Source organism: Myotis nattereri (assembly GCF_964212035.1).
Source record: "Myotis nattereri genome assembly, chromosome: 10".
Taxonomy (NCBI): Eukaryota; Metazoa; Chordata; class Mammalia; order Chiroptera; family Vespertilionidae; genus Myotis; species Myotis nattereri.
In genome coordinates, this window is record NC_138085.1 from 40,800,240 (window position 1) to 40,826,373 (window position 26,134).

The 26,134-nt window shown below is 38.0% G+C and overlaps 1 protein-coding gene across 1 annotated transcript in view; it reads left to right on the forward strand.

The window, feature by feature from the left end:
* The window catches only part of EXOC6B (exocyst complex component 6B), a 530,863-nt gene that overhangs the window by 393,055 nt on the left and 111,674 nt on the right, over positions 1–26,134 (forward strand). The window contains exon 20 of the mRNA XM_081101107.1: positions 18,996–19,069. Coding sequence (XP_080957233.1) covers positions 18,996–19,069 — 74 coding nt within the window. The remainder of the gene's footprint in view (positions 1–18,995; positions 19,070–26,134) is intronic.

The following is a 26,134-nucleotide window of genomic DNA, read 5'->3' on the forward strand; positions in this document are numbered from 1 at the left end:
GGATCTCTGGTCAGCTCTGTGAATGAGAGGGAATAGAAGTAGGAAGTAGCTTGGGATGATGTAATGTGATTTGAGCAGCAAGACAATCTGGGATGTAGTTGGAATCCTAAGGATTAATCTCTTAGGAGGATGTACAAGTGATAAGTAAATGATTGGCAGCTTTAGTACACATAGCCTTACCACCAGTTTCTATGAATTATAAAGCCATCTTTGCCATCAACACTCAATTCTCAATGTATCAGCTGTGTAATACATAATAATTAATATTGTAAGTGATAGAACCTGACAGGTGGGCCTTTGAAACCTGGATCTTCATTTTAGTAATTTGGACATCTTATCTCCTTTAAACCTCAGTTTCTTCATTTGTAAATGAAGAGAGGTACACGTGTAGCTAGCTACCTGATACACTTGTGTTGATTGAGTAATTACACATAGTAAATACTCGATAACTGCCAGCTGCATCCTCATTATCCCTGTCATTGTCAGCAGCCGCAGCAAGAGTACTGGACTGGAAGTCAGAAAACTTGCGTTATAACCTCAGTTTTGCTCCCAGTTATCTGTATGGCCTTAGGAATACATTAAACTTTGGCAGGCTGGGGACCCTCGTTTATTAAATGAGAACGTCAGGCTAAATGATTTCTGAGTTTTGTTGAGTGACAAGTGCGTGAGAGTTGTCTCTTCTAGCTTCCTGATTCCATTTTAAATGAGGTTGTTTATTAATTTTCACAAATATCAGCATTTTTTTTTCTCAAATTAACTTTCTATGTCATCCTTGAGGTAGGATTATCTCAGAGTCTGCATTATACTTTTTACTTTTGTATGATATTGGTTTAGGAAGAAAGCCAAGCTGTCTAGCCAAGACCTGAACCACTGTCGTATCCTGTAGAGATGTCAGTGTGGTTGTGGGCTTAAATCAGAATTGCCATGACGAAACATTAGTTAAGCAGTCCCTAATTTTAAAGAATACTAAAGAGTATACATACAGCCTGGTTGGTGTTGCTCAGTGGTTGAGTATTGACCTATGAGCCAGGAGGTCTGGGTTTAATTCCCGGTCAGGGCACATACCCGGGTTGCAGGCTCGGTCCCCATTGTGGGGTGAGCGGGAGGCAGCCGATCCGTGATTCTCTCTCATCATTGATGTTTCTGTCTGTCTCTCTCTCTCTCCCTTACTCTCTGAAATCAATAAGACTATATATTTTTTAAAAAGAGTATAAATACATTTCTCTTGGAAACTTGGTTATCAGAACATGAGTACTGATAGAAATAGATTTAAAGAAGAGAAGTTGGCTCTCTATAAAATTATGTAAATCTTATATCATTGTAGCAAATAGCACCATTTCCTACTAAGGGATTCTTGTGAAAAGGTTGGTATTTACTTCCTTTCCAATTAAAGTATATGTTTTATACTTTATCCAAATGTTACTTTTCAAATTATCTTGAGCATTTTCTACCTCTTCAAGTCTTAAAAAGAGAGCCATCTTAAGATGTAAGGTTTTCCCTGCCTGATATGGCTCAGTTAGTCGGAGCATTGTCCCATCCACCAGAAGTCGATGGGTTTGATTCCTAGTCAAAGCACATACCCAGGTTGGGGGTTCCATCCCTACTTGAGGCACGTGAGGAAGACAGCCGATTAATGTTTCTCTCTCACATAGATGTTTCTCTCTCTCTCCCTCTTCCTCTCTCTAAAATCAATTTTTTAAAAAAATTGAAGAGAGACAAATGGAAGAAGTTTGACCTAAGTAAGATTTTAAACCTGATCTCCCTTGGTTATCTATAATAATAAAGAGCTAATAGGCTAATTAGACCGGATGGCAGAACAACCTTCTGGAACAACCAGTGGGTGGGGCCGCTGGGCCACAAGGCAGTCAGGGCTGTGAGGGCTGAGCCCCTTGCATGAATTTTGTGCATTGGGCCTCTAGTATGAAAATAACAGAAGCCTCTTTTATTAGAATACATATACTGCTTATAGAGGCAAATTTCCTATGGGTAGACTACTGAAGGACATTTAGTGTGTTCCAGTATCATTAATTTCAGATCCCTTAGCATCTATTCTCAGCCTCTTCTTTCTGAATTATAATTTTAAAATAAGTTTTCCTTTTCTGCCTTCTTCCATCTGAGAAACATTAAAGTAAAAAGATTGATGATCGACTTCAAGCTTATATATGCAGAAAAACAAACTTATATCCTATAGTTTGCAGTGCTCTGCACATGTGAAAATCTAAGGATAATTAGTTGCTATTGCTTTAATATGATGAAGACAACTTCCATGAGACAAGTTCCATGGCTAATGCATTTTGTCTTTTGGTTGATTGACTGGTTAATGGGATTGGAAAAATATTTTATGTCTCTTTTTTATAATAATGTTTCATTATCTACTGGAAATATATAGGAATTTAGATAGCTGGTCTTTATTAAAGCACATCCTTCTTTATTCATTTTGTCATTTGTTTTCCCCTTTTCTCAGTGTTTTTCTGTATTCTTGTTTCTAATTCTCATTTTGTTTCAGCATTTGCAGCGAAACTTATAGATTTTCAAGGGAGAACATTAAGTTGGTAATTGTATATATTTATACACAGTAATCAACAGTTCATTCATTCTCTGCATTCTTGTTTCTGCTGTAAGACCTGGAACACTGTAGATGTTCTATACCAGAAATGAGACTTAAAACTCACATGCGCTGGGGATTTGTAGGATAAAGATTAGTCTGGTATTATATGCTCAGGGACATAGCTCTGAATCACCCTATGCCAGTGGTTCTCAACCTTCTGGCCCTTTAAATACAGTTCCTCATGTTGTGACCCAACCATATAAAATTATTTCCGTTGCTACTTCATAACTGTAATGTTCTACTGTTATGAATTGTAATTCAAATATCTGATATGCAGGATGGTCTCAGGAGACCCCTGTGAAAGGGTCGTTCGACCGCCAAAGGTGTCGCGACCCACAGGTTGAGAACCGCTGCCCTATGCAAAAGCTTCTCTGGAAATGTATGGATGATATGGCTTCTTTCTACCCCACTTCTTAGGCCCTTACCAGTTCTTTTTAAAAGCATGATTGAGCTTGGATTCTCAGATCTAAAATTATGTGGGAAAAGTACAAACTGCAACTATCTTCCTTTCATCAAAAGTAGGCAGCATAAGAGCCCAACTTTGTTTGCTGTTGTCTCCCAACACCTACAAGGTTTTTCATGCTAGGTGCTATGCTCTTATGATGCACCTTTCTTTTATTTTTTTTTAAATATATTTTATTGATTTTTTACAGAGAGGAAGGGAGAGAGATAGAGAGTCAGAAACATCGACGAGAGAGAAACATCGATCAGCTGCCTCCTGCACATCTCCCACTGGGGATGTGCCCGCAACCCAGGCACATGCCCTTGACCAGAATCGAACCCGGGACCCTTCAGTCCGTAAGCCGACGCTCTATCCACTGAGCCAAACCGGTTTCGGCATGATGCACCTTTCTTATCTCTGGAGTACCCAGATAGAAGGCTTCCCTGCCATTAAAATGGCCATGTCACTTCTCTTTGACTATGGATGAAGGACCCTGTACCCCCTGGGAGGGCTTTACTCAGACATGGGTCAGTGAGTAGTGCCCACTCAGCAGTTATTTCGGTTTATGGGCTGAAGTTCCTTGAATTCCAGAAGATAAGGCATCATTGTCTCTCGAGCCTGTTGTCAGACACCCAGTCACTTGATAGGAGATGCTGCCAACCTGAGCAGTGAGGGCAGGCAACCTGCTCTTCCTCACCATGGCCTAAGATGCCATCCTTGTCAAGCAAATGGAGATGGATCGTGCTGCTCTAACCTTGTTATACATCACTGTCAAGCTCTGCTATTGGCTTCCAGAGATTGGCCAACACAGACAAAGTACTTTTTCTGGTAGCAAATGTTACCTTGGATTGTCTGTAGGGCGTATTGATGAAGGGCTGAATATAAAGGATCATAATTCCCAACTAAGCTTCTTTTTCTGTGGCAAACTCTCTCAGTGCCCTAAATTCTGTCAGCCTGTTTGGTAAATGTGGTGCTCATTCCATGCCTAAATAAGGACAGTGACTAATTTCTCTTTGAAATTTTTAGATTTTTTTCTTCCTGATTTTATTTCAAAGGATATTTTGGGGAGTGGGGTGGCAGCAGGAGATTTAACTTAAACAGCAGGTAGTTTCCAAAAGCCATTTTCCTACTGCACGGGTTTGAAAAGGAGAGGACCACTTTTTAAAAAAGTGATATTCCAAACTTGATGCTTCTTTCCATTTTTATTTTGGACGTTTAAGGTTTTATTCCTTGTTTTTTTTCTTAACTTTATACACTGTAGAAGTTTTGGGGACCAGAAAGATTTAAGAAATGTCATTTCAAAGAAGAAAAAGTCAAGAATATATTGTGGTTATCTCTATATGTCAATACCTTTCACTTGACCCTGGTTCCAGACTTGGTAAAACAGATTTTCTACAGTTAAAAGAGTGTATCAGAGTAATGTCTTAGTCTCCAAAGCCTTTTCTTACTGGTTCTTTATAAGAAACTTTATAAAATAATTATTTGAAAAATTTCTTTAATCCTCATGATTTGCTTAAAAACAACCAGAGAGGCATTTTTCATGGAGAAATGAGTCAGTGGAAACTATAGTTGTTAAAAGTTGGCAGGCTTCTACTCAGGTGGAACAACATTTTATATATCTCAAAAAAGTTGATGAAAGTTCTACTTTTTATAAGACATTTAAAAAAAGTCATGCCTTTTCATTATTACCTGCTCTAGCATTTCAGCATTTACAAGATTCTGATTTGAGTTTTGCTGTTTTAATTAAATTATCTATCTAGTGTACTTTACTATTACAAATTTAAAAAATGTATTCCCTTTTCTCTTCCTTTGTTTTACCTGTTTATGTGTACACGCATGGGTATGCGTGAGAAAGAGAGAGAGAGAGAGATGCAAAAATCACCTTAGTATTCACAATTTCATATTTCTAAGATGAACTTTGGGAAATGTGAGGAAAATATCATTGCTGACACTTCCATTTAGAAAATCTGTTTCCAGGCACTAGTGAATCAATATATAGAAAGTTTTAAGACTTGCCTATAAGGTTCTGTAATGGTGGTTAATCTCTATTTTACTTCTATTACCCACTCCTTTCCTGGAAGAAGATGGTATGCTACATTCATGGGTGGGATAATGTGTACCTGGATAAGTGAATTGAGGCCTGAGGCTTCGTTTTTGTTTGACCACTGAGTAGCTATGAATGTGGACAACACATTTAATCTCTTTAAAAATCTTTACTAATTTGTATGATGTGAGTGGGTTGTACTAGGATACCCAATTGGCCCACGTAGCTGGGAGTTAGCCATTCAAGTGGGGTGAGGTAGATTGTGAAGGGTGTTCTGGCAAAGGCAGGTATAAATTCTGAGAGGAAATAAGGAGCATGGCATGTTAGAGAACTGAAACTAGTTCATTATGACTGGAGAACAGGGTGAAATGAAATGAGGGTAGCCAAAAGGAAATGAGGCAAGACTTATTCAGGACTTATTAAGAAGTATATACAGTTGACCCTTGAACAACACAAGCTTGAACTGCGCTGGTTCACTTACATGTGGATTTTTTTCAGTAAGCACCTGTACCGTTTTTGTCCATGGTTGGGCCTTCATGGATGAGGAGGGCTCAATGTATGCATTGATCTGTGCCATTTTATATAGGGGACTCGAACATCCTTGGATTTTGATGTCTGTGGGGGTCCTAGATCGAGACCACCACAGATACACAGGAACAACTTGAGTTTTTGGGGGAGTTAAAAGTTATATGCAGGTTTTCTACTGTGTGGGGGTCAATGCTTTGTTCAAGGGTCAACTGTACACAAGAAGCTGTTTATATATTTTAAGCATGAGAGTGACATCAGCATTTGCTGCCTTATAAATGTCACTGTGGCAAAATTGTGAAAAATGCATGGATACAGAAACTAGTTAAAAGTAGGGATGCCAGATAAAAAACAAGATACCCAGTTAAATCTGAATTTCAGAGGGGAAATTGGATTTCAGATAAATGAATAATTTTTTTTGCATAACCATGCCTTAAATACTACACAGTACATGCAAATGTCAGGTAAGATATGGACTGAAAAAGTGTTGCTTTCATAAAAAGGAAGCCAAGCTGATTTTGGAAGTACTTTTAGTGGAAATAGAGTGGTAGAAGCCAGATTGCAGAGTGATGAGGAATGAATGGAAGATAATGTAGTTGAATCAGTGCTTGTAAACAACTCAGAAATTGACTTTGAAAGAGACAAAAGTGGGGTTATTTCATTGCCTCTGAGAATGTCAGTGGTTATTTTTCTTTATGTTGCCATTGTTAAGCCTCATGATTTGGGACTGTTTAATTGCCAGTAACACCAAACATTTCATAGCATGTAACTAAGAATAAAGGAAAAATAATTCTCACTTTATTTTTTGTAGGCGTCAGTAAAGTTTGCCGAATATTATTTCTCTTCTTTGTCTCTTCCTCTGCCCTTTCTTTCTGGCTGATGTGGCTTTCTGGAGAAATTCAAGTCTCCTCAGTTTTTCACCAAATCCCAGCAGTCACACTGCTTGGGGCCTGCCTTTCTCTCTGGCTCACTGGAATCTCTGTCAGCTGCCTGCCTGTCAATGGGTGCAGACAAGGTGTAGCTTAAGCTCCTGCCCCAGCAATTAACCAGGGAAATTTTTGAGTGAGATTCTCTACTTTCCTTAGAAAATCATTTTTGAGGGCTTTTCAACGAGGATTTTTAAAGACAGGAGTGCTTTTTATACTTGAGATGCTCATTTATCTCCTATACCTTCTAGCACTTAGGGTATTCCTCTTAAAAGCACCAGTTTGTCATGGAAAGAAGATGCTTATGTACTTTAAGAAACAATTATTTTCATTTCCTGTTCCTCCAGCTCACCTAACTTCTCTTTAAACACTACCTCTTTCTCCCTTAGCCCTGCAGAGTACCTCAAGTGCCTGACACGCCCCTTGGAGCTCTGTCCTGAAGGCAGTTCCTGGCCTCTTACCTATAACTATAGCTCAAGGTCTCAGGTTTCACTGATGGAGATTCTCTTCTCCTTTTGTTCTTGTTTATTTGTTTTAGGGAGAAAAAAAGGAAAGGGAAAATACACTCCAAACTGAGCTCTTAAGTGGCAAAGTTTGTATTTTCTATTCAGGTGGATCCTAAGTTTAGATGTTGATTTCTGAAAATAAATTCATTAGCCTGTGTAACCAGAATGGCAGGCCAGTATTTATGTTGATATTGATCGAATGCAGAGATTTTCCGCCCTTTTCATCTCATGGCACACATAAACTAATTACTAAAATTCTGCTGCGCACCAAAAATACGTGTTATATTTTTTGCTCTTCTGGCCAAAGAAATAGGTATAGTTTTGATTCATTCATACGGGATGGCTATTGTTATGTTGGCTGTTGTCATTATTTTATTTGACCATCTAAGGGAAAAGAGGTCAGCGCCCATAACTAAATGGTCAGGTATTGCATGTTTTAAATTTCTTGTGGCACAGCAGTTGAAAATCACTGATCTAATGCAATCGTTTAACACAGATGTTATGTAACAAAACGGAAAGAATTCATCCACCTGGCGCTAGTAGAGCCAAACACTAGATACTGAGAATTGCAGTGGGGAGATATTATTTTATTATGAATGGGGCCATTCTGGAGAACAGGAAGCTAATGCTCAAAAGCCCGAACTCCCCGATGTCGTGTAGGTAACAGATTATATAGGGCAGATCACAAGACACTGTGGGTTAGGGGTTCATGATCATGCTGTGAGCTGATTGGTTTGAGGTGAGGTAAGGGTAATGAATCATTTCTTCAGATCTTGAAGACAGTTCTGAGGGTTTTGGTTTTTTTTTCCCAGTATCCCTCAGTCTGACTCATGGGAAAGTAGCCAAGGGGTGGTTCCACCTTAGGGCTCAGGTACTGAAACATAATTTAGGTCAAGATGTTATCTTTAGCCTGCCAGAGGTCCAAGGAGTCTGACCATTATTAGACCAGGGCTACTGTCTCCTATTGCCTTGGGGGTTGTTGATTTTCTGGGGCAAGGCTAGGTCTCTGAGAGGTATAGACATATTATTTCCAAAGCTAGGAGTTAAAACTAATTTTAATCAAAGTTATCAAGACCTGTGGTTTCAGTTGGATCATTGTTTTACTACTTTACATTAAAATTTCAGTAGGTGGGGGATTCTCAACTAATATTAAAATAATTCTATGAAGCAAAGAGACAAAGCTAAAAAAATTAGCTTTTTCCAGGCCAGATATTCAGAACTTTGTACTTTGCCATATGGGAAATGATTTCTAATAAATGAAGACTTGTTTTAATTTAATATTTTTAAAATTTTGATTATTTGAAGAAGTGGTCAGATAGGGAAAATTCGTATTATTATTTTAATGTATTCAATTCCAGTTTTCACATTAATTATGCTGAGACATCTTTGGCTTTAACCTAAATACTAAAATGGACTCAATATCAAGTTATATTACACTTCATCTGAATTGGACCTTGTGTTCCTACAGCACATCTCTGACATCAATTGGGTGTCCTGCAATTCAAATCTGATGCTTACACTAACTAACCAGAGATAGTGCACACTGCACTCTCACAAGACTGCCCTTCAGCAGATATCAGCCACAAGTCTCAGATAACCTCAAGCCACTTGCACTTCTTCCTAGCTGACTATAGATTCAGGGCTCCCAACATCCCCTTTGGGTTCAATAATTCACCAGAAAAACTCACGGAACACACTAAAAGTGCTGTATTCATGATTAATTTTCTTTTAAAGGATAGACTCAGGAGCGCCAAATAGGAGGTGGATAGAGCAGGGTCCCGGGGAGGAGGAAGGCAGCATAGTTCCCATGTCCCCTTCTCATGGAATTGGGGCATCTCACCCTCCTAGCATATCAGTTTGCTCCCCAATCAGAAGATCCATTGAGCTTCAGTGTGCAGAGTTTTTATATGGGATTTCATCACGTAGGTATGATTGAGTAAATAATTGGCTACATGACTGAAATCAATCTCCAACTTCTCTTCCCTCCCTGGAGATTGGGGATGGGCTGAAAATTTCAACCCTCCAGTCAAGGACTTGGTCTTTTTGGCTTGTCCAGCCCCTCCTTTAAGCTATCTGAGGGCTACCTCCAGTTACCTTGTTAGTGTAAATTCATGTATGGTCCAAAGGAGCTCATTAGGAATAACAAAAGATATTTCCTGTTACTCAGGAGCTTCCCAGAGAGTTTGAAATTCTATTACAGGAGCTGGGGGCAAAGACCAGGTATACAGTCTTCATTATATCCCAGACTTCAAGAGTATATTTGATTCAGTTATATAGCTTTAAGCAAGTGAAATAGTACCTTCATTTTACAGCTGAGACATCTGGCACGAAGAGATTATATGATTAGCCCAAAATTACATGAGTAAATTCCAGAAAGGACCACAATCCCCATTGTCCTAGCTAATGAAATGTCTGCTTTCTGTGGACATCAGCTTAGACCAGGGGTGGGCAAACTTTTTGACTTGAGGGCCACAATGGGTTCTTAAACTGGACCGGGGGGCCGGAACAAAAGCATGGATGGAGTGTGTGTGTGAACTAATATAAATTCAAAGTAAACATCATTACATAAAAGGGTAAGGTCTTTTTTTTTTTAGTTTTATTCATTTCAAATGGGCCAGATCCGGCCCACGGGCCGTAGTTTGCCCACGGCTGGCTTAGACTATGAGACTAGTTTTCCTAGCAAATTCTGAGACCATTCATGAAATGTATACCAAAGAAACATTATCTACTATCAGTTTGAAAAGAGTTGTGTTGACTTTAAAAAAAAATCTAGCTCATTTTACTTGGGAAACATCCCATGTGGAGCCTGCCTTACTCATTTCTCTGATTTTGAGCTTTCTTCAGAGTGTAGTTAGGCCTACCTCCCCCTGTGAGTCTTGATACTTCTCCTTTTAATGGTTCAACATTTACTTTATATTGTACACTTATAAAATATTTTGCAGTTCAAGATTGCTACGGTCATCATTGGCTGGGTAATGGAGACAGAGAACTTTGTCCAGAAAATTATATGCTAATCAACTATCATCATTTAAAAAAATTATATTCTACTGTTTCTCAAAAATGATCTAAGACCACTTTCAACAGGATACATTGAAAAATAAATAAGCTAAATGTAAGAAAGGGAAAATGGGCCCTGGCCAGCATGGTTTGGTTGGTTGAGTGTTGGTCCATGCACCAAAAGTTGCCAGATTGATTCCCAGTGGGGGCAGATGCCCAGATTGCGATTCAATCCCCTTTTAGGTGTGTTGCAGGAGACAACTGATCAATGTTTCTCTCTCACATCAATGTTTCTCTCTTTCCCTCTCCCTCTAAAATATCAATAAAAACATATTTTTTTTGAAAAAGGGAAGATGGGATGAAGAGAAGAAAGGTAAAAATACTAGCATAAGGATTAACAGAAAGGTGATATAAAAATTTACTGACAGGCATGGTAAAGAATTTATAAAGCATACAGCCATCTCAGAGAGTGACATTTTTAAAAATATCAGCTGAATAAATCCATAACATATATTGTGGACATATGCTTTAATCCTTATTTCATAGCCAATGTAAAAATAGATTTCAGATTGTTATGAATTTTGGGAGTGCTCTTTTTTTTTTTATCACTTCAAAATCTGAAGTCATTCTCTGCACATTTTATTTTGGTTTACATTCATTACAATTAACATCATCCAAAGCTGTGCTGACCAATATTACAGATACTAGCCACAAGTGTCAATGAGCATTTGAAATGCAGCTCGTTGGAAATGAGATGTGTAGTCAGTGTAAAATACATATTGGATTTAAAAAAAATTGAATAATATTTAAAATATTAATTCATGTTGATATTAAAATATTTTAGATATATTGGGTCAAATAAGATATTATTAATTTTAAAATTGATTTTTCTTTTTTTTAATGTATCCACTGGAATTTCTTAAATTTCACATGTGGCTTGCATTTCTATTTGGACAGTGCTTTTCTAGGGGAATTGGTTTTCACTGTTATGTTAAATGCCATACAGAATTCTTTCTCCATGTAAAATTTCAAATAGCCATAACTTTGTGTATATATTCAAACAACAGAGTAATCAGTGCTGAACAAACACATGGGCAAAATTAAGTCCTTAAAAGCATAGTAAAAATATCAAGGGTATAAAGTTACTTCTTCAGAACACCAGTCTTTCTCGTCTCTCAGGGAGCCCACCCTCTTACGGCAGATCCTCAGAACTATTACAAAATCGGCCCTTATTTTGCAAAATCATAAAACATTTGGAATACTGGAGAATAAGTGTGACTTTACATAAATGTATATAACTTCATGATTTTATTGTTTCCTAACTAAGTAGAAAAGAGTGTGTAATCCTATATTATAAAAGCCTAATATGCAAATTGTCCCCTCAGGAATTTGACTTCTCATTATGATGTGCGCTGACCACCAGGGGGCGGCCCGAAATGAAGGAAGGCTTTGGCTGGTGGCTGGCAGCCAGCAGCTGGGGGAAGGAAGTCCTGATCAACCCTGATTGCCAGCCAGGCCTAGGGACCCTACCCGCGCATGAATTTTGTACACCGGGCCTCTAGTGTGTATATAAAGGAACATGTAAAATGAATGTTTGTTTTTAGACATTCCAGGTGGGAGATGCATATTGAAATAGACTGAGAGGGATTTGATTCTAACTGGTTCACTGATTTAACCATTTTGGCCTTAATTTTTTCATCTGTGAGCGTTCTTGGTAATTATTAAGGCTCCTTTCAATTATAGAATTCCGGGATATAGGCTCAAGTCCTAGGACATCCTTTGCTAGTTTTCTTTTTTGGCTATTATTTTTCTGTGGAATATTAAGGGGAAGTCCAGTACGATATGGCATGGCATTTTTCTGGCCACTTCTTCCTCTACAAATATTCACACAATAAAAAAGTCACTCTGTTTAATTTAGTGAATGCAGTAAAAGTATTCTTATCTATCATTTAGAATATTTTTTTAAAAAATTTATTTTTAAATTTATTGTGGTGACATTTGTTAATAGAATCATATAGGTTTCAGGTATACAATTCTATAATACATCATCTGTATATTGTATTGTGTGTTCTCCACCCCAAGTCAAGTCTCCTTCCATCACCATTTATATCTCCTATACCCTCGTCTACCTTCCCCATTTCCCGCTTCCACTCTGGTAATCACCATACTGTTATCTGTGTCTATGAGGTTTGCTTAATCACTTCACCTTTTTTACCTAGTCCCTTCCCCCTATGCTCTGACAGTTATCAGTCAGTCCTCTATCTATGAGTTGGGTTGTCTTTTCATTTTGTTGATGGCTTCCTTTACAGTGCAAAATCTTTTTAGTTTAAAATATATACACTTGGACAAGGGAAACAAAAGAAAAAAATAGAATATAATTTCTTTAGATAAAGAGGAGCACTGTGTTTCTACAAAGGAACCCAATGTCCCCTAGACTTCATGACACTATAGGAACTTACATCATCTCTTTCTTTAGACCTTGAACAGAATTGTTTTCTAGTTTGTTTTACTAGATGAAACCAACTAATTTCATTGAACTGTTTTACTAATTATTATTACATGTGAAGCAAGGCATAAAAATCAGATTCTCCCATTTTCTATGTTTATTTCTCATAAGAGAACTTCCCATTCCAGGTGAATGTGTGCTGTCATTGACACCAGTCACTGCAAGTGCCTGGACTCTCATTTCCTCTCAGTGGTATGTTCAACGGATAGCCAGATGGCGATTGATGGACTTGTTTGCTTACCAGCAGCATGAAAGTTCATTCCTATGTCCATTTCCTAGTTTCTAGGGGATTCGTTCCTTAATAATTAAAAAGCTATGTCTATCTGTCCTACTTTTCAATGGTCTTTCAAAGCAAAAGGATCTTGGAGAATTGAACTTAGAAAATTAAACTTTAAAAATTATTTATAAATCTGGAGTACTGGTTTGGCATTTGCTATCACACTTTATTATTATCAGTTTTCTCTCACAGAAACTTTGAGATTCAAGTTCGAGTTAGCCTGTACTGATCTTCTATCGAGGTAGAAGATCTAGTGACTTACATATTTAATATACGTAAAAGCAAAGAATAGTTAACATCACAGAGGCATACCCTGGGTATATAAAGGTAGCTGTTTTTATGATCACATGTCCATACAAGCACACTTATACAAATATAGGGTGGCCCCCCCATAATGTATACACACACTTGCATCATTATAAAGACAGTGTTTATTAAAATACATTGCATTTTCAAAATTGAGCTACATTTTTAGGGGACAGCCTATATAGTCAGTTGAATCTCCAAGGATCGTTTCCCTTCCAGACCCCCACCCCTCTGTGTTATTGCTATCTCTCACCTTAAATTCTTACTTCCTTATGTTCTGGCCAAACTTTCTCTGACCAGCAGGGCCTTGAGTGCATTCCCTGTGGCACCATCAGCTCCTCTCTGTAATTAGCTTAGTGGAGCCAGTGTGAAGTGATGCAAGAAGGCTTTAGCTTCCCTAGAGCCACACTTTGTAGGCTAGCATGCTCCTTATCTGTTGCTCCAGGGAGCCAGATACCAGGAAACCATTATGTTAATATAGCAACAGCAGCTCTTATTTTTTCAATCCCACAAAAACCACATGTGACCTGACATGATCTTAAGATATAAACAAGTACTCAACATATTTTGCGCTCCCAGGTGCTGAGTTTTCTTTCTTGCCTGGCATTTTGGCCAAATCCATCATCCATTCAGTGAGGGATGGTGACGATATCATGTCCATTGCCTGGCCTGGAAGTTCATTGGGAGCCATAGTATATGATGTTATTCAGGGACCACTGGTTAAAATGTTGTCTACTGTCTTTTCAACTTTCTTTTATTTGAAAAAATGTTTTCTTCTAACAATTTTATTTTTCCTATTTGCCAGGTATTGTAGTAGTTTTATTTTTCTGAAATAAAATTTACCTTGTTGTTCATCTTCCTTTGGAAATTACTCTTGTTCTGTAGACAATTGGCTAAGATTCAGAAGAACTGGTTTTATATTTTGTTTCTCACAACTTGCTTTCAATAAACTCCAAAATGTCCTGTCTAGCTATATAGGTTGCAGACATTTTGACTTCTCAGAGCCCGTTGTAACTGATTCAACCATTTTATTCTAATTAGAGTTCTGTGCTCTTTAGAAATGTATACCTTGTTTTTCTTCAGCTAAATGTGAATGTGCCTGATAATTTTGGATTAAAAAATATTTTTCTTCCCCCCCCACCCCCCCCCAAGTGACAAAGTTAGTAATTTTAATTTTAATTTCCTTTAGGAAATATAGAAAGCATTTTGAAATTAGTGTACTCCCTCTTTTTTTTTCCTTCTTTACTAATTCCATTTCATTATAATATGAATATTATTAGAAATGTAAGCCTACAGGATAGTTTTGAGAAATTAATATTGTTTTCAAAAATGATTGTCACACTTCATAGGTTTAATTGTATGTATGTGAGAATGTGAGGGAATGTTGGCTATTTGGTAAGTAAAATACTCTTTCTGTGTGAACTTCTTTCCCTGGTTAAATCTTCGCTTAACAGTATGCCTTCTTTTTTGTAACTTTTACACCTCCTTTTAATGTATTTTTAATGAAAATAATTCCTTCATTAAATCCAATGAGTTGGCAATTTCCTCTTGAAAAGATTTTTCACATTTGCAAAGTGATACCAGCTTCGACTCTGGGAATCCATCCCATGTTGGACCAGGGCAGGGAAGAGCCGCTAAGGAGAGAGGACTTTCTGTAGGATGGTTCGGTCCTGCTCAGGGGCTTTGCCAACCTCAACAAGTTTCCTAAGAGGAAGCTTTCTTGCCAGCCTCATTGGAACTTGTCAGTGCCCAAGTCATATGAGGTGGTCAAAGGTGAGGTTTGGTTCTGTGCTAAGTAGAACAAGCACCCTGTTATTTTTGCAATAGGGAGGCCATTCTGTAGAACTCCAGGTTATGGAAACTTCGGTGTTGCCTTAACCATTTGGAGACTGAAAACCTACAGATACTGGAATCCAGAGGCAAATCCAGAAAGGGACTGTGCATTGTGCCCTATTTATCCATCGGCTCCTTTTGGCCAGAATTGCTTGCATGTTCCCGCCGTCTATGGTGTCAAAGGAGGAAGGTTTTCATTCGTGACTCTCAAGAGACTTGTGTGTCCATAGAATCCATTTGTGCGTGCATCAGTGTGTTTTTCGCTGGGAGCTTCTTGCCCCCTCCTATATGTGGTTTTCCTCCTTTCTATCACTTTAATTCAAAATATCAGGCACATTCCATCATCTGGGAATCTGGGTGTGCAAATCAATCCCAGGCGATAATGATAAATCTTGAACAACTTATATCTCTTTTCACTAGAAAAAGTACTACTAAATGAGCACCACTAAATAATTTGGGGTGTGTGTGTGTGTGTATTCTTCTATTTCATTTTCTCTGATTATAAAAGTGGGCTGTACTCATTTTAAAAATTTATAAGATATAAAAAGAATAAAGCCCTCTTATAAGCTTCCTCTCAGTAACAGCCTCAGTTAACATTATCAAATGAGTGCTTACCGTGTGTCTTTGATGCATATTACATTTTATGTAGTTGAAATCAGACTATATACAAATTTTCATTTTATTTTTTAAATATTCACACTTTTTTATGCAATCAACATTTTTGATATATCTAAAAAAATTGACTCTAGGACAATAATCATGTTTTCAAAGATACATTGAGTCACAAATTAGATATGTATTTTATGCATTTATTGAATTTTTAAAATAATAGCAGTGAAAATTGCTGTGGCTAATTATCATATTAATTTCCTTTCAGTGAAGCACTGAGGTACTTGCCTATAAATTTGCAATGCCAACTTTTCACTGAATAGTAACTGAATTTCTTTTAATGTTTTGTCCTGGGTTTACAATTATTTCTTAACCTTTGGTCACCAACCCTCTGAGAATTCAGTGAAAGCTATGAATCTTCTTCCCAGAGAAATGCATATTCACACCAAAAACTAATTGTAATGATAATCAATTATGATATGCCAGGCACTCTGCCAACTGCTTTACATGTGTTATTTCATGCAATCCGCAAAGCAGCACTATAAGGAATGCACTGTTATCCTCATTTTGGAGATAAAGACATTGAAGGGTAAGGAGATTAATTTTCCCATGGCCATAGAGCTAGGGGAACTTGGGCTCAAACTCTGGTTTTTATGACCCCAGAGCCTATCCCCTAAATCATTGTGCACCTAATTTTAGGGAACTTATAAATTCCTAAAGCCTGCTCATCGATATTCATGTTATAACACCTTCCCTATTGCGATCAAAAGATTGTTATTGGCAGTGAAGAGTTTGTGTGATTAATGAATCTTGCTATTTTTGTAACTTATTTATTTAATATATAAGTATTTGATACACATTTACTGTTTTGAATACTTGTTAGGTTCTGTGATATGTTCTTTATCCTTAAGGAGTTTACTATCGACATGGGATGACAACAATCACACACATAAGACAATGAGAAAAAAATACAAATATCAATTTGACTATATTGTAATTAGACATTTCGGTAAGCTCTACATGAAAATTAATCTTTACTTTGTCATATCTTGATGCAGTTGTCATTCTTGGATTTCTTGATTTATAAAAGGAAAGTCAAATCTAAAAGGCCGCTATGTCCTCTGGGGATCTGGAAGATTCAGTGTGTCATAAACATGAAGTCTACAAAGTGAGACTCTGAGAACTAAGTATGTATCACATCCAGAATCCTGAGGGTTTCATCAGCTTCACCTGTGAGCCCCAGGGAGCATGCCCAATAGGAGATTCAAGAATGTTTAGCCAGCTCTCAAACCATGCATCGCAGGGTAACTCTTCTGAGTTGCACATGTGTAGGCTAGAACATCTTGCTAGAAGCTGCATTTTGACTCATGTAGGGTTCCTACTGATGGAGAGGACTGCAATCCTGCAAATGATGCAGCGTAGCCTTGAGTCATGCAGGCGCAATTGTAATAATCTACCAACCTTGGATGAAAGCACGTTGCACGGGAGGCCTATTGAAGCTGACCACCTGCCAATCAAAGCTGTCAAAGAGAGGGGCTGTGGCCATAATTCAAAGGACTGCTTTCTACAGGAGCGTATAATGGGAAAGTTGTACGTGTGACTTCAACAGCTGCTGTGTACAAGGTTATCACAGATAATGGCTATTGTAAGATATGAAGGATGGATTATGTCAAGCTTTCTATTAACTGGGCCCTCATCAAGTATTGTACAGTTTTAGAATTTTAGTCTTTTAAAACTTTAATCATTTGGGTTATCCATATGATATAATTAATTTATAAATGACATTTGAATTTTCTTTTCAAAGCAAATAGAAAGTTATGTGAATTGTGGTATATAGTTTGTCTTCTTCATTTATGAATAATTTTTATTTGGAATGTCTAAAATAAGAACCTTTTATATACATTTGTGCTATATTTTAATCATTTTAATAAGTTGTTTAAAATTTCATGGCACACACTGGTAGCATTATTTTTTAAAGTTAGGCCAGGATTTTGTGAAAACCTATTATGTCTTAGGAGCCTGTAGGTGGAAAATATTTTTAATGGACAGAAATTTCTATCATTGTTCACACATCGTCATTTGAATATATCCAGTCACTAGTTGTTTGAAGTGATTTTCCAGACAAATATGCAAATATCCCGATGGATTTTATTTAATTTCAAAGGAAAAGTATGATATCAACTCTCTATAATTTCTTCAATTCATTCCTGGAGGAAAATAAAATTGAAAGGAAAGCATTCCTTTTCATATTTGCTTTGAGCAGATCCTCGAGAGTTATTTTTGAGATGAGTAGTAGATTGATGTTAATGTCCATCACACTTTGGCTTCACAGAGAGAACTCAAGACATAATAACTGTCTACCTTTTAAATTTCCTGTGTGTGTGCACGCATACACACACACACACACACACATACACACACACACACGCTCCTGTGTAGGGGGCTTACACAAGACCTTTTAATTTCATAATGAGCAGGCCTAGGGACAATAAAATTTGACATTCTTAACTGTTACTAGTATTTGTCCCTGTAGCCCTGTGCAGTTATCTTCTTGTTAACGATATAGAAGCCAGAGTCATAAACTGAGCATGTACCCAAGGCACTACTGTAAATTGCAAATTGCATTCATGTGGTCTGTTCTTTTTGACCTAAGACTAAATTGGAGTAGAGGAAAGAGAAAAGGAATGTTCGAAAGTGGAATAAGAAGTAGAAGTCAAGAAGAAAAACTATACTAGAAAGAAGGACATGTGCAAATGTTCCCCAAGTTTCTGTAGAAAGATTTATTTCGATGGGCCTTTCTATATCTGCAAATACTCTTTTGCTCAAAAGACAAACACTGCATTGGGCGCCTCTGCTGCTGGTGTGTGCATGTGTGCATGGTGTGTTGGCAATAGTGCACTCATGAGATAATGCAAATAATCAGTAAGGGAATAATTAATGATGTGGCAGGGAATATTTTTTGATAAATGCTTGGGGAATGAGGTGACAGGCGTGAAATTGGAAAATTCCTTCAGCGATCTAAAATATAAATAGCTTTCGGAACTGAAAAGAGTTTCACAGCTGAAGATTTTATTGTGTTGAGAGGAAAAACTTTTTTCTCTCCCCCACTCCCTCCTCCTTTGCAAGTTGTTTGTCCATTCACAAAACAAATACTCTGAAGCCCAGCGCAGCTCATGGGAATAAATTTCAGGTCGAATTAGTACAGTTTCCTTGCTGTCAGGATGCTGGAATTAATGGTGTTTTGATGACACGAATTTTGAAGGGCAAACAAAGAAGCTGAAGGGAGAGAGACATGACTCCTTAGAAGCTTGGTCCTCCTCTCCCCCAGCCTCTCTTGTCTTCCCTGTCATCCGTCTGCCAATCTCCCTGTCCATGGTTAGTTAAAGGCGCTTTTTATCCTCTTTTCTTTCCCACAGAGTTTGCCAGATCCGGCCCGGTGCCTGGGTTCCAGGAGGACACGCTGCAGTTGGCCTTCATCGACTTGAGACAAGTAAGTCTTTGTGTTTTTGTTTTTTGTTTTTCTTTTAAGATGTGTGACTGAAGACCATCAGGTCTTAAGGAAAAAGGGGAGGGACGGGGGATTGGCATTGGCGATTCACACTGGAGACCTAAGGGTTTTTCTCTGTGTTTGAGGCCACCTCTTTTATTTAGCTATCTGGGATCCTTAGCTATGGTGGAGTTAAAGGTTTTGTGGGTAGAAGGGAAGGCAGGAGGTGGGAGGAGGGACCCAAAGAGTAGAGGGACTCAAGTGACCCTCAAGTGATGCGACCCATTGTGTTATAGTTGGCTTCTGCAGACACAGCAAAAAGATAACTCAGCAAACCAATGCTAAGCAGGTGCACTGATGCAGAGACTGCCTGCCTAGAGAACTTTTGTTTGCAGATAATGAGGGCAGGAGCATTTAAGGAAAATGAAATATTTTACATTCTGGACTGTTGGTTAGGCTTGTTGACTTTTTTCTGTTGCCTTAAGTCTTCCCATCCCCTCCTTTGTAGAAGGTGGTCAGCCATGAGTGACTAAATGGTCATTTTAGAAGATGATTAGCAAAGGCCCTGACCACTCACGCTAACCTGACAGGCAACCCCATTAAAGTAACATGATGAAAACCTGTCCTTATGCATACCAGAGCTTTGCAAGCCCATCAGACAGAAAGACTTGCTCTATAGAGCTATGGCCTGCAGGTTGAAATGGTGGGTAGGCCTTGGTGGTTTGGGTACAGAGGAGCAGGATGGGCGGGGGCCTCAAGAGGGAGAAAATGAACTGGGCTCTGTCATCTCTTCACTCTGAAGATGGATGGGGTTGGATAGAAAGTGTGAATGAAGTAAGAATCAATGACTGATGCTTCTCTCCTATTAAAACAATCTTTTTTTTGGTCTGTTTTAAGAAGGGGGCTGGCTTTGTTTCTCCTGCCATAATGATGCAGTGCCTCTTGTTTTCAGAGCTGACATAGTTTGCATTCTGAAAACTTTTAGATGCCCAGGGTATTTCTTAAAGCTGTATCGGTAGTCTCCTTACCACTGTGACTCGATTCATGCTGGAACAGCTTTTGCCCCATAATGGATGGCTTGAGCTACCCCCGAATCCTTGTGATGGGTGGTGTAATCTGTCATCTGATGACAATTCTGGAAAGCCCTGTTCAGCAGAAAACAGAAAATTGTGTCTCTATAGATCCGCCAAAGTTTGAGGATTCAGGCCGCGTCCCAGAAACGTGTGTCAACTTAATATTTGAGGGCCGAGGTGGGGGTTCGCTTACACATAAAGGCTTTCTCAGCATGGTCACAAATGGAGCTCAGTATCTCTTTCTACGTTAAGACCTTCCACCTGTGGATTCAGCAACTCAACTGAGACATTCAGGTTTTAGCCCGTGGGCTGACGTGAGGCTGAGAGATTGGGATTTTGCTTTAGGTTTTTGTGGAGTGGATCTGTTGGACTTTTCCCCTTGTTTCTTCTCAGAAACTTCGGAGCCAATTGGCCTTTCTTGGAAAGCAGAAATTGAATTTCATTGGAAAATCGCATCCAAGGAAAAAATGTTTCCCTTCTCACTATTCATGAGAAGGAAGTGTGGTCATTCTTTCTACTTTGTGGTTTTGGTCCCTATGGACAGCAACTAGTGTTCACAGAAAATGTTAACGAAGGGAATGAGTTAGAGCACAGCCAAAATAAGGCGGATCTGAGCCGGGGAGCAATGTGCACGCACTTGTGAGCTCTCAGTGAGCCTTGTTTATGCTGAAGTTCCTGTTTCCTGTCACATTTCTGTTCTCCACACCCTTTTATGACGTTGGAGCAGTAGAACCCTAAACCTCAACATTTTACTAATAAAGAAAGAGTATGTCTTCCGATTGTATAGATCGCCTAATTTCTATTAATGTCTGTCCGCATTAGAGCAGCTTACATTTTTTAACAGGTCATTTGGAAACCTTTCCTAGCTCTCAGGCTGCAGCTCGTTATCAGGAGGTCTCAGATAGGTTGAATTATTGTGAGAAAAATTATCCTTCCACACCTGATACTGAAAATATTGATCTTCTTACAGTTATCTTAGTCATTCTCATAACTTATTGAAAGTGAGCATTTTTTTTTTAAAGAGACGATTATTTTGAACCATAGAGATGTTCAAACTATAAATAGAAAGCTTGGGAGTAGGTTTCCAAAGGAGGTATCTAGACTTCAAATGAGGCATGATTAATGTCTGAATCTGTGTCCTTTGGATGTGCTCTTCGGAATCCTAAAATAGAGTTAAGGAGTTTTGGGGGCCAGGGACTAATCTTAAAAATCATGTAGTATCACCTTTGGCTTGATACTTGACTCCCTGGACAACACCCCAGCTGTGCTTGATTTCCTCCTTGAAGAGAACTCAACTGCCCCAAAGCAGCAGGCCCACCTTAGGACAGTCTGAATATGAGAAAGATATTTCTTAAGTTGGCTAAACTCTGTCTCACTTAACATTGACCCTTTGACTCTTCATGTTTTTATTAATAACATTAATAACCTCAAATTGGGGGATGGGCTTTTTATTCTGATTTATTGAACTTCCTATCTTCTAGTAATTGAATCTTTTTCAAATGTAGCATTGTTACCCATTCCTCAGATAGTCCTCATATGGTTGATTTTATGGACCAGAATTGGGGACTTTACTCTCTTTGGTCTATGCTTTTCTTTTAAACATATTAACAACACAGGTTTTGAGCATTTTTATTTATTTAGCCTATCTAAACCTTTTAGGTTCTGATTCTGTATCCACCTTATTAACTGAATAGCATGCCCTTTTATAAGTCAAACATAACAATAAACAGGAATGGCAAATGTTAAAAGGAAGAAGTTAGAGTTAGGGTAAGTTATAGGGAGCACGCCCATGCCAGAGGAGGACGTGTTCCCAGTTCAGTGAAGCAGGATGTGCTTTTACTGTCCTTAAGTGTATTTATCTCACTGGTCATGAGTGTGTTCATTCTGAGCATGCTTTCATGTTCTCTTGCTTTACAGTGTTTCAGTCCATCAAGTGGATGATAATTTTTAAAATATTCAAAACCTGGAATATGTGAAGAAATCATCTCATTGTAGATTATAATAGCAGAGTGTCATTTAAAAGCTATAGAATTTTATTAGGAAGCAAATTAGATGTGGATAGCAAAACTATTCATCCTTTCTTGCCTGTCCTGTCTATTCTATTTTTTCTACTTCTTAAGGAAAAGACTGAAATGACATTTTGAATATACAAGCTTTCATGATATTTTACATTTGTATAGCACTTCAAAGTTATAGTCATTTCCATATATATCTCGTTTGTCAGATCTCTGGGTTTAGAAAACCTGCTGTTAATAATAATGTGAATTAGACAGTGAACATCAAAATCTCCTTCTTTGCCACTTTATACTTTCTATATTTCCAAGTTCATAAAAGTAGTATTGCAATGCAACTTCATATTCATATACTAAATATAAGTGCACATTTCTATCAAAATCTAAATTTGGATTAATACTAAATCTTGAGAAGGACAACTTAAGGACTCATTTATGAACTATCTTGAAGGATGGACATGTACACTCCAGCTACTAATGCTTACTGGCCTAAAATAATTGGAAATTAAAATAAAAACCAATAGTAGATTCTCAGTAGTCACTTGATTCTTTAACAGTACTATGATTATATTTTTCTCATTAAACATTCAGTAGATAATGCTGATGAACACCAGAATTTGAACTTCAGTTGATTTCTATTGCAGTTTATCAAATTCTGAGTGACTACTTTGAACAAAACACAACCTAGGTGCTGTGGGAATACACAAATGAATATGATACAGTCCCTGCTCTCCAGGAGCAAAGAGGTGATCAGCAAATACTAGACTCTAATATAAGATGCATTGTGATAAGTATAACATTGGAAGGATGAAGTCATTATGTATGTTTCAATTATATTTGCAGCTTTTGCTGCATAACACTTCACTCCAAAATGTATTGGTTTAAAACAAGAACCATTTATTAAGCTCAAGTTTCTATGCATTGGCAGTTTGCAGTAGGTTCCGCTGAGCTCACTCAGGCTTTGGGGTAAGTTTGCTAGATTGGCTGGGGACTGCCTGGTCTAGAATGCCGTGGCTAGGCCCGCTCTTCTCTGCTCCATGTGGTCTCTCACCCAGACGCAGCCTAACCCAGGCTTATTCACGTTCATCTTGGCACATATCCAAGAGAGCAAGAGGAGATGTGCCTTGAGGCCTATACTTGGGACTAGCAAACCATCTATTCTATTGGCTAGAGCTAGTTACAAGGCCAGCCCAAATCAAGGAATGGGGAAACAGATTCCAACCTAACACTTCAGTTGTGATATAAGACTTTCATATAAATGATGCAAAATAAGCAATGCAAGTCAAGAGCGAGATTATATCTATAGGTACCAAAAGAAGCTATAAAATGAAGAGGTTTTATAAAATATTGCATGGAAAAGGTGGAGAGTTAAACTGAGGGTTAGGCAGAAGGTATTTCAAGCATAGAAAGTAGCTGGTTTTAAGTTTTGTTTAAAGTGTGTGTGTGTGTGTGTGTGTGTGTGTGTGTGTGTGTTTGTGCACGTGTTAACACCAGTTTTAAATGAATATACAAATAAGATATGCATATGTTGTTGAAATAAGTTACATGGTGTTTATCTTTATAAAAATATGCTATCTGAAAGTTTGGAAAATACAGAAATGTTCAAACAAGAGAAAAAATATTTTTTTCAATTTCTTTACCTGTATATAAGTTTATACAAAATCAGGTTCCTACTGTATGTATAATATTTTAAACCTGATTTTTATTGACATAGCATTATTAGACTGTGAGATTTCCAATGACCTTAATTATTTTAGAACATATTTATAATGTAAATATTTTTATAATATTGGGATGGAGCATTCACCTGGTTCATGATCAAAAAATATAACAGGGGTGAAAGACTCATTCATGGTCAATAAATTTGTCTTCCAAGAGTAGCTGCTGCTGCTAACTTTTTGTGTTATTTAGAAATATTTATACATATAAAAGTAATTACAAATACATACTCCTCTTTCTTTTCATTTAGCAGTGTAGCTTAGAAGGGCTTCAGTATCAGAAAGCCAGGCCTCCTCCTTCTTTTTCACCACTGCATAATATCCCGCTGTGGTTTTTTCCGTGATTTTCTTAAGCGATCCCTACTGCCTGGCCTGGCCGTTTCCAATGCTTTGTCATTTCAATGAGAAACCTTGCATGCACACTTTTTTATCTGTAAGTGTGCCAGTCTTATAAATTCTTGGAATAGAACTGCTGGGCCAGGACACGTTCATTTGTCGTTTTTATAAGTATTGTTAAATTTTCCAGCCCAATTCCCTGCTCCAAAAAATGTGCAAAAATGGGTAGCAGACATTTAAAATAACTGTTTATTACATTACTGGTCATTTCATGCCTAATTCACGACTTGTACTTTCTACCCTTTTGCACCTGGACTGCTGGCTGGGAGCGGAGAACCATGGCATCCACAGCCCCAGCTTGCTGTTAAGTCTTCTATGCTTCTCTGGCCTCCTTTTCTCTCTTTTCACACCAATCCCTTTTGAGTTAGGCCAGTATGATAACATCTTCTGATTTTGTATCAGTCACACAGCTGTGATCGTCTTCCAGCACATTTCACCGTTTTCAGTTATAATACCAGCAATATCACCATTTCTCTGCCTCAAGCCCGCGTTTACAGTTCTTATCATACACACAGGGAGGAAGACCTGGTAACTGGATCCTCTGGTAATACCTGCCAGAGATCCACAAAGGGGCACTCGAGTGCACCGGGCGCCCAGCAGCCCTTCCTCCGCGACTGTGTGTGTGTTTTGACTTAGCCAGGACCTAGTCTATCTGTCCTCCTTTAAGAGCTAGGCTAATTTCTTTAAACTACCATTTCTTAAGTTCTCTCCTTTAACCTTATTTTTACTGTTCAGCTTCTTCATGGGCCTCTTTGTTTTATGCTGCTTTTTTGCAGGCCACCCTGAAACATTTCACATTTCTGTTACTCGCCTTCATTTTGAGGGACTCTCAACTCCCCCAGATAATTATTTATATAATTTATATATTTATTTAATTTATGGTTGTTCACCTTACATGTCTGACCAACAGGAAAAGGTTTGAAAAGGTTCTTTTCTTTAGTAATATCACATTTCTGTTCCTCGGTTCCAACTGTTGTTTACTTCCAGTATACATACGTTTTTATAAAACTGAATGAACTAGGTTGTGACATTGCCTGAAATCTCCTGAATGGAAATTGTTGGCAATGACTCTCGTGCAGCAAAGCCATCCCAAGATATCTACAGCTTTTTTTTAAACTGAGCTGGTTGCATTCCCTCTAGGCCAGTTATTCCCCACTTTCTACACCTTCAGTCTAAAGTAAACACAGTGCATTTCCATTGCAGGCACTTAACCTGCCTTAGAAACAAGTATAGGACCTGAGAAAAATAATTGTGTATTTCTTTGGAGATATTGTACAAAATTTGATGTAAAATCAATACTTCGGTTAGTCAACATCAGGTAGAGAAACCTGAAAATAACTTAAGAATCTAACTACTCCAAAATGCCCCTCCTATTTCCCATCCTATTCAATAAAATGTTGGTTTATGAATCAAATTGCTTTTCCTTCTCTTTTGCCCTGCCCTAAGTCTAATGAACAATATTCCCTCTAAGAGGTACATTCCTTCTTTGCTTGTCTGCTTTTGGCTCTTTGGCAGAATCTTAACTTTTTTAAATAATTACTTATATTTTAACCTCAGTAGAACACCCATTTATATCAAAAAACTTATTTTGTCTGATATACCACATATCAAAATGATATATAGTCAGTAGAATTTATTTGTTAATATTTAACCCTGGCCAGTCTAAACAGTCCCTAACTCGGAGGCTAGATGTAGGGCAGGCCCACATCTTAAAAGGCCTCACGTATCAGTCTCCATCATAATCATTAAGCTGTATTTAATGGGAAGAAAGCCATCTCCCACCTGTACTTCTTAATACTGGCTCTTAATCTACTGGGCTGTAACTTCGGTTTTATTTGCGGGGGAGTGGGAGTCTGTAGTTTTCCCAGG